Source organism: Cricetulus griseus, chromosome X, assembly GCF_003668045.3.
Source record: "Cricetulus griseus strain 17A/GY chromosome X, alternate assembly CriGri-PICRH-1.0, whole genome shotgun sequence".
In the NCBI taxonomy this organism is placed as follows: domain Eukaryota; kingdom Metazoa; phylum Chordata; class Mammalia; order Rodentia; family Cricetidae; genus Cricetulus; species Cricetulus griseus.
The window spans coordinates 25,369,779-25,380,073 of record NC_048604.1 but is presented as its reverse complement, the minus strand read 5'-3'; the positions used below and the strand labels follow the sequence as shown (position 1 = coordinate 25,380,073).

General features: G+C 37.2%; 1 protein-coding gene across 1 annotated transcript in view; it reads right to left on the bottom strand.

The window, feature by feature from the left end:
- Positions 1-10,295, bottom strand: part of Tenm1 (teneurin transmembrane protein 1) — a 362,575-nt gene that overhangs the window by 106,997 nt on the left and 245,283 nt on the right. The window contains exon 16 of the mRNA XM_027433524.2: positions 6,343-6,592. Within this exon, the coding sequence (XP_027289325.1) occupies positions 6,343-6,592 (250 nt within the window). The remainder of the gene's footprint in view (positions 1-6,342; positions 6,593-10,295) is intronic.

The following is a 10,295-nucleotide window of genomic DNA, read 5'->3' as shown; positions in this document are numbered from 1 at the left end:
GTACTTTTATGGCTGTCTTCTTTCATTGTTGTTTTTTTGTAATTTTTTATTAGTTCAAATTAGGAATAAGCTTGCTTCACATGTTAACCCCTCCCCCCTCTCCCCCTCCCCCCAACCTTCCCCAACCTTCCACCAGCCCCCCACTCCATCCACCCTCCACTCCCAAGGCTAGGTAGGGCCCTCGATGGGGGAAGGTTTTTGTATGGCTAAGGGCGGGAAATATGGGCCATGCCAACCTTAGCGTAGCTATTCAGACTTAGTGTCAGGGGAGGATGAGCATCTTGTTTGGTGATGGCTGCAACTCTCCATGCATTCTTTACTCTGTTCAAAGTTTCTTTCCTTATTTCTGACCCAAAATAATGGACTTTCTCCCTTGTTTATCTTTTGGACTTTATTCTCTTGATGGTTTTGAATCCATGCTTATTTGTGACTGACTTCGTTTTTAATTTTTTAAAAAGTTTTAAAACTTTTGAATTGATTCTTTGTGGATTTCGCATAAAGCATCCTTATCCCACTCATCTTCCTGTCCCCTCACATCTGCCCTCTGCCCTTACAACCTCTCCAGTAAGAGAAAACAAAATTAAAATAACCAAACACCAAATATAATAAGTAAGCAAACAAAAAAGGATAAGAATCTCATTACGGAAGCTGTAGTGTGGCCCACCGAGTCACACAGTAAACCCTTTACTCCGTTTATGTTTACTTGCAAGTGTTCATTGCTATGAATCATTGGTCTGGCTCAAGGCCTCTGGCTTCTGCTATACTGCTGATTATGGCTCTCACTGCAACTCTTCTTGGATATCCTATTGTTGTTCTGTATGTGAGTGACTTCTTAGCGCTTCCAACTCCAACAAATGCCATCTTAGACTAACATCTCCCATGTTGTGACTCTATCCCTGACTATTAACAGAAATTGTCATGTGTTTTAAAGCCACTGTTAACATATGAGTTGAAACTCGGGTGGGGCATAGCCACCTATTTTATCTACAGGCACTGTTTCTAGCATTTGTAGTTCCAGTCTGTGAACAAAATGATGGTTTTTGGCAATTTCTTATTCATAGAATTCTTCAAAGCTAAGTTTCTGTTTGATCCTTTTTAAGAGTTTCTATGAGTTTCAAAACCCCCTGGCATGTTAACTACTCCTAAATAGGTGCTATACCAGGTCACCTCCATTTCTAACCAATGACAGGAGTCAAGTCCTATAAGTAATGAAAGAAATATTAACCAGTCACTGGAAAAATGGTAAAATCTCTTGAGAAATTTTCATGTCATGTTGATATTTGTCGAGTCCAAATTGCTCAAGGTACCAATATATATTTTCTAATCTCTTATTTTCTTTTCTCTTTCGTTTTTAGGGGAAGGACAAAATAAATATCTTGAGAATAACTGCATTTTGTAAAAAATGGAAGCATAGGTTTTTTTATAAAGAATAAATCACTTCTAGTCATGCTTAATAGGTTTTCTAATAGAATTGTAAAATTAGAAGATGAGATGTGAGCAAGGGTATATTACATATTTGAATTCGTACAAAGTACTTGGTAGGGTGTCTTCTATTTTTACTTATATAATTATCCTTATTAGTTTTACAAAACCAAAAAGTGACCTGAGGCTAACCAAGATCAAAGGAGAAAAGAAGCAGTCATAATTGATGAGCAATAGCTGAGCTTGAACATATTGGACCTGAAGAAGAGAAGCTCAAAAATCTGACAGCTGTTTTTATACTTGTGAACATCTTTCCAATAGAAGGAGGTTACTACTGTGATTCTTCAGATTCTAGAATTTGATACTAATAAAGAGGCATTTCATGAGGGCAGATGTAAGTTGATCTTAAAGAAGAAATTATTTTTTCTTTCTTCTCTCTCTTTGTTTCACAAATAAGTCTAAAGGTGCAGTGGGATTTCTTGAGAGGTATTTAACTTTCTGGATATTGAAAGCAATCAGTCAAATTGCAAATGACAAAATATCAGACATTTATTGGACATAATATCTGCATGGATTCTTCTAATAAATATTAAACTCACAAATTGGTAACATCACTTTTCTGCTATTAAAATATTCACATATATATTTATGTACATATATGTATCTCTGTTGTATACATTTTAACGTGACAAGCAAACCCACAAGGGAATCAAGACTCAAATTGTCTTAGAAATGAATATATCTTTAAATGTCTTCAGAAAATGTAGTTTTGTAACACTTGTGTTACAGAAGCTTGCAAGCTTTACTTCCTTATTATCTTACTTGAGCCTCTCACTGGAATCGTATTTGAAGACAAAAACTGTAGGGCACTGGGAAGGGGTAGGATAGACTTAAATAACAAGAAGCATGCTTCCCTTGGTAAACTTGTAATGACAATGATATCCTTGATCTTTTGTTTCTGGTTCTGTTCAGCCAATAAGGAATGTCCAGGTCAAGGATGGGATGACAAGCAACCAATGAAACAAAGTGGTTATTGATATCAGAAAAGAAAGCGCAGATGTGGATGATTTGGATTGACTGGAGTAAGGTTGGAAGACTAGCCGTCTTTGAAATGCCAAGTGGAATCTGAAATATCTCAGTATGTTCAAATATAGAATAAATGGATGGAAAAGTGGGAAATTCAGGAGGTCTTCCACTCGGGACACATCTCATGTCCTCACAAAGTGTCATCAAACACTGAGCCAAGAATGACCCATATGTGCATCTCTGTATGAGACTTATCAGTTTGAGGTGTACAGTAAGGAGGTAGAGGACGGTAAACTATATGATGCAGAGAGAGAGTCAAGATCTAGGAAGGGTTCTCTGCCGGTGTCTGTAGTAACCCATTCCCAGCCTTGCTTCTCCACTCACAATGCTGAATATAACAAACAAAATGACTATATCAGTCTACATTTCCAAGGAAACAAATTACTCCGTGAGGTAAGATAGCTGAATTAACTGATCTTAACAATAACAACAACAACAAAACTGGTACAAAGTGAAGTTTCTATTAAAACACAGTAGAATTCAATAAATATTTTGGTTCTAAAGATATATAGGCCTTACTAAATAATTTTATTTCTTCTCAGAAAGTTTATATTTTGGAAAGCTATAGCAAATACACAAAGCCATCAATTAGATGCAAAGGATTTGCTTTATACACATAGGCTCTGATCAGTATAGATTTTTTTTAAAGTGCTGTTTTTTGTGAGACTCCCAACAGTGGGAATGGGTGTGTCTTTGACTCTCTTGTCTAATCTTGGGATCTTTTCCCTCCTATTGGTTTGCCTTGTCCAGCCTCAATAGGAGGGTCTTGAACGTAACTTATTGTATCATATTTTGTTGTTTGGCGGCTGTCTCTAGAAGGTCAGCTCTTTTCTGAAGAGGATATGGACTGCAAGTGGATCTGGGAGAGAGGTGAAGTGTGTGTGTGTGTGGGGGGGCTAGGCATGGAGGGAGGGGGAACTGTGGCAAGGATGTATTGTATGAGAGAAGAATATATTTCAATAAAAAGTGATCTTTTAAGGACTACATTCATTTCTGTGTAAACATACAGTTAATGTGTGCTGACATGAACTGGTTTGATGCTTTTGGTTACAGTCAAATATGGAGTTATTTCATGTTGTATACTTAACTATCTTGTTTTTGTGATGGCCAATCAGAGTAGTGTTAGAACTGAGAAGGACACAAAAATCTGTCTCCGTGAACTTAATTTAAATGGAGCTATTAACCATGACTCCATGACACGGCTTCATTACAGAAATGGTTTCTGGCAGGCTGCTGGTAGCACAGAAGTTAAAGGAGGGAAAAATATGACCTCCTAAAACATGGAAAGATTTTGGGTTGGTGTATTCTTTCTATGGAGAGAACACTTAGCTTGAAATAGATTCTCAGGGAAATCTGAGTCAGCCAAAAACTGTTAAGAAACTCTGAAGGATCATATCTCAGAAAACCCAAATAGAGTGATAGGCTAAGTAAGAAAACCTGAGTGTGTGACTTCACATATCTGCATGCCTCTGCATTTGATGACATGTGACAATGTATTGTTCAGTGCATACAGGAATGAAGAATGATTACAGGCTTTGGACAGTATTAAATGAGCAGAAATGAAATACATTTTTACCAGTAGAAATCACTTTGTAATTTGAGGTCAAGTTATTTTAATTTATACTTAAAGTGACTTTGTGTTGAAGGCCACAGGGTACTTTGCACTAAAATGTAAATTTTTGAATTGTTGAGAGTCTTTAACTATAAATTTAATGAAAGACAATTGTTCCATCTTAGGTAAATTTACCCTTAAATTACAAAGGAAAGGACTGAATTTAGCAGGGGGGGTGCTTCCTTTTATTAATAGCATTTTTGTTTTGTTTTCATAGACTTTACTACTTTTCCTTTGATGAGGAAGCCATGTAGGAATTACATCTGTGGGCTTTCTCCAGGTTAACTAGAGCAGCTCAGTAAGAGCAGATCTTTTAGCTACCCGACAGCCTATATGTTGAATGAATTGCTCAGTGCTCCCATCTGTCTTTGGCATCATGTAGAAAAAATATCCCGTGGATTATGAAAACAATGTAGGATGTTGTATAAGTAGCTTTAAATCCAGGTATGAAGCTATTGTAGGCTTCCTGTTGGCTTTCTACTGATGCCTAAAGAGATATACTACTAGAAATGACAAACATCCACGAGGTCTGACATTGGGAGGCCCATGAATACTCAATTAAGGTAGGGTGCTGTGAATTAGTATCCCTTAGAATTTTTGGATGTGCTTTGTCTTTACAAAGTGTTAACTTCACAGTCTATTTTTTATTAGACAAGGGATTTAGCAGCTTTCTTCCATATGACAGCATTTGCAATTATAATTAAGAAATGTATTAAAACTAGAGTGAATTAATATGGAAAATGGATGGTGGCTGGGGACTACATTTCCCAAACTAGGTGTGAAAGAATAACTCAGCTTGAGAAAAGGGAGGCAGATTCTAAAGCAAGAATGAAAATGTGAAAGCATTCGAGGAATGCCCATGCAAAGCTGAACTTTCATCATAGTGAACATAAGTGATGGATGAAAATGATGCAAAGCATCGCAGAGGTCCTGTGCACACATCGTTGCTTCTTTGTGATGTGTTAGCTCTGTCAGTCACTATTTTTATGTCACCGAGGAGATGCCTGAAGCAAAAATTACGATATGGAATATTCAAAAGATGACATCAAAATCCTTTGGAATCTACAAATTTTAACCTTAATTTCTAGAGTCATGTGTTATGGATAAATCTGCCATAACCGATTAGAAGGAGAAGCCCTGCCAATTTCCTCAGGGGTGAAGCAGCAGTTTTAATCCCTAATGGGATAGGAATAGATGCTCTCTTTTCCGTGAACTCCAAAGGACATACGGTTAGTCTTATAGCCACAGAAAGGAAAGAAATAAGCTGATTAAGACATGGTTGATTTAGTTGTAGTATTTATGCAACTTCAGGGTATAGCAGAGCAAAAAGGTATGAATTCTTTACAAAAGGTATTAACATTCTTTGTACTTTCAAGAAAATACTTAGAACAGAGGAAGAAAATCTAAAGATGGATGCTTTAATCATCACTGAATTGCTCTTTCAAAGGTAGAAAGTGTCTTCTTCCTTCCTTGTGATGCCAGGAGAAAACAGACTTCAATGTTCTTCTACATTAAATGACTTCAAAAGGCTGAAAAGCCCTTTTAAATCTGGTGATACTGATACCAGCAACAATGGAACAGGTAGCTTTTATTAGCTTGACAGTGGCCAGTACTAAGTAACTTATGCCAGCACTTGGAAGTACTGAGATCCACGCAATAGCTGGATTGCAGATGGGAGGCCTCCTGCTCAGGGATGGCAATACTTCTAGGCTCTTCAAATAAGTGATTAAAGGTTCCTTCAAATAGGTGGAGTGGGTTTTGAAAATTGTGTTTTCTAAATTATATTTTCATTATTTAAAACAGGTTTTGAATTTAAATATATTTTGGGGATTTTAATTGAAATAGAATTACATCACTCTTTCTCCTCCCTTTCTTCTGTGCAGCCTTTCCCATCAGCCTTCCCTGGAACCCCTCTTATACCCATTCCCTCGCTCAAGCTGGTAGCCTCTTTCTTTTTGATTACTATTCTTACATACATATATGCATGTATGTGTATGCACACATAGATAACTCTCTGAGTCCACTATTGTTATTTGTGTATATGTGGTTTCAGGGCTAACAGGACAACAGATACAGGAGAAATTTCCCCATATTAACCCAGTGCTTTGATATGGAAAAGTACACTTTAAGCTTTTTTGGCAATAACCTGTCTCCTCACATGATCTTATTCTTGTATTTTTTCTTTATCTGTCAAGCAAATACAGAGAAGAGAAGAAACCTACCTTAATTCCAAAATGCTAACGGAATTTCCTGAAGGAAATATTCGCCTTACAAAATTGAAGTCGCCAACATAAACACTACCATCAGGGCCAGAAGCTAAAGCAACGGGAGCGAAGAGTTTGTTGTTGTGGGCTGGACCATTGCAGTTAGTGCAGGGCACACTCCTTTGGTGTCCATTACCCATGATGGTTGATATGACTAGAGGCTGCTGGGAAATGAACATATTTTCCCCATTTCCTTTGTGTATGATTCCTAGATACAAGCAAAAAAAAGAGAGAGAGAGAGAGAGAGAACAAAGATTAGAAAAGTATTTGCCACACACACCTCTTGCCAAAAGTTAAGTTTAGTCTCAGAGTTCAAAACAGAAGGGAGCTTTGGCCTAACAGGAGAATCTGAGAGTGAACCGTATTACTATTAATTTTGTTCAAGTGTATAATCATAACAGACAGTGGTATAGCACTTTGCCTCAGTTTGTCTTTCTGTGAAGACAAGATGTGAAGAGTCTCTTTAGTACTGATCCCAAATTCCTTAATAAAGTATTTGATAACTACCTTTTAATGGCCTCCTATTTACTCAGCTCTGTGGATTCTATGTGACTAGTTTTTATTTCTGGTTGGCTCTCTTCATGTCTCAAACACATCTACCTCATTCCACTTTATCCTCATTATGCAAACGGTTCAGGAAATGAGACTCTCCATTCATTTTGATATTAACCCTAGCAAAACACAATCACGATGGTAACGTGCTTTGATGAAAAGGAAAGAAATCCTAGTGCTATAATGCACTGCAAAGATATATTAAAGGGACTTGACTTTTTCACTCTTTTGGACGGTATCTCACCATCATCATTGCAAAAACTAGAGACATCGACTTATGAAGATGCTTTTCAATCATTCTGTTTGGGTAATTACATTTATACCCACAACTGTGACTCTCATCTCTGTTAGCTGAATCATTCTCCTGTTTGGAGTCTTTACCCAGCATGCACTTTCTTACTAGACCCCTTTACTTGGATGCAGTGCAGCTACCTCAAATTGGAAAAAGGTCTGGATTGAGCTCATTACACTTCCTGTATCTTCTACCAAATGCTTCTCTTCCTCTTTTGTTTAAATCCATTCCCAAAATGTATGGTCTCTGTTATGTAACTACCTAAATTGTAAATCTGGTCATCATGGTGATGCTTCACTTCATTTCATTCTCTAAGCCTAAGTAATTACTAATTCCCCTCCTTAATGTAGTGAGAGTTTCCCCGTTCCTTTTCTTAACTGCCTTAGTTCAGTTTTCCTGCTCTCCAGGCATACTCATCTGCCAACCATTGCCACACCCCCTGCTGCAGAGATTATTAAAACCTTACAATATGTACATGCCCACTATAGAATAAAGAGCCAGTCCTAAGGGCTAGCTATGGATGTGCCTGACCATGCCCATCAGGGTGTGGTCAGGGTACTGTCAGGGTGACGTGGGAGAGGTTTAACGGGATAGAGAACACACATGGTAGCTCTCTTTTCCCTGCTGTTTTGGCTTGTTCTGCTTGCCTGCTGGTTGGCTACCTAATAAATATATATCCTGACCATCATGGGCTACGTATTAGTTATTAATCCTAATAGAGTGCATTCATTACTGATAAGGTATACAGATTATTCGTTGGTTTTGCACTCCTGTATTTCTTCATTTTTCTCTCTTATTACACTTTTGTTTGTATTCCAATATCTGGTCACTACAAAAAATTGCAGTTATTTTCACATTCTTCCCTTCTGCTATGATTTTGTATGGGTTATTGCCTCTATCCTGAATACTCTCTTTATTTTGTCTGTTTGAGGGCTCAGTTCATGTCCTCCTTAATACTCCATCCAGGCAGAATTAGTCACGCTCTTCTGTGTGTGCCTATTTTCCATAGCTCTATTGTAACACTTACCACATTGTATAATACAGTTTTTTCCCACTTCTCTATCTTCCTCATTGTAACATGAATGAACTCCTTGAAGGCACATCTTCTGTCTTACTCCTTTCTGTATTTTTAGTGCCAATCCCCATGGCCAAGTCTTTATAAGTGCTCAGCAAATGCTGAAAATAGGCTCTGAGTCTCTTGTAGTTTCCTATTCCAATCTCAATGATTTCACAAACCTGCTGTGCCTGGGCAGAAAATCCAAGGAACAAGCACTGCTGTGCTAAATGGCACAAGTCAGTCCAGAACGAGCCAGGGCAGGTAAAATATCCATGTTGTGAGAAGGCATGCCAATGTGTCAGACTGAAGTAACTGACAGCAAATGAATAAATACAGTTATATTGTACGCCCTTATTTTTCTCTCCCTTGTTTCCTGCTATCTGTCTCCACACACTGTTATTCTCTTTAACTGCTTCCTGAAATGTCTTACTCTGTTCTCTTCCAACTTTCAGCTCTACCAAAGAAACTATTGATCATTCTGAGATAGGAACATTGCTGGTAAAAATAAATAACAACATAAAATATGCATGCCAAGGCACCAATATATACTTATAAAGGTCCTTCCAGGAATTAGAAATTCCATCCATCATATGGTCTTTGGATTTCAAATCTAAGTATGTTTATGTTCCCTCTCAGGGTGATTCCAGATAGCTTTTCAAACATGATTCGCAAGACTAGCTATAAGTTTACACTCCAACAAATTGATCTTTTATTAAAGACTATGAGATAACTTTAGGGTATCACTTACTTATTATACTGTTGATAACTTTTATTAGCCAGCAAGGATATTTCTTAGGATTTAGAATAATTAATTCAATATGATTAATAGGTCTGAATTTCATTTACCTCCTCAAACATTTAATTTTAGTGTGTGCAATACTGCAATTTTAATGATATGGGAAGAAGTGAAGGAAACTAGAATGACAGTTATACAACATCATTGAAAAGAAATTGCCTGATGATTGCTAGCAGAATATCTGACCAATGAGAGTATGATGTATTCTTCAGTAATTGAGGTAACCACTGTTTAGCATGTCAGTACTTCAGGAATTCACGATAGGTGGACTATTCAAAAATCTTTCCAATTATCGGCTTGGAAATACCAGATTTGCTATTAACATCTATTTTCACAGGTAGATCTCCATTTTTTATATCAATATAATGGTATAGTTAACAACTGCCCTCAAAATGACATGTTATTACCAGGCTCCTGGCAATTTAAAAACTAAAGATGGCTATTCTAACCCATTCTTCTAAGCCTGCAGTTCCACAACTCCCCCTTTCGATTAGAAAGCCCAGTACTCCATCAAAAAAGAAGAATGATTAAAGGAAATAAAACATAAGGCAATGTACTTTCTGATTACATCTCTACAATTGATGTCTTGCTTTCATACAAGGTACTAAAGTGCCCATGTACTGAAATTACCATTTCTGTTTAAAGCTGAAGCAATCAAAACAAAAATGGGCAAACCCCTTTTGTATTGCCCTGGAAAAATAGATCATTTTGAAGGGTGTTTTTGTTGTTTCAAGAATCTGTTTAACCTTCTATTACACAGAACCAGGCTATGCCATCTAGCAACAATGATTTAACACCAATTCTCCTGCAAAAGGTTGTTCTGAAAATATTTTGTTTATGTTTCTGGAAATCTTGATCAATTACTGGTGCTTCTTTTCCAGTTTGGGAAACATTTTCTCCTCCACAGTTTCCCTTTCTCCACTACAAAGTGAGAGCCAAGTTTTCACTGTAATAAGGTAAGCACATTTTAAAACATACTATTCCTACCTTTCTGCTATCTTGCTCAAAAGTTCTTCTGAAGCTTATAAACAAGTTTAAAATAAAATTCCCCCTGGAAGCCAGTGGGTGGTGCTTTATGCTGATTTCAAAGAAGAAACCATTTTTCAGACTTATGACCAACAAGGGACACAATACACATTTCTCTTACTACTTGACTGAGAGGGTATAAACACAAACTGGGAGGTATGGCAACATGATCAATGACAGTTTACATC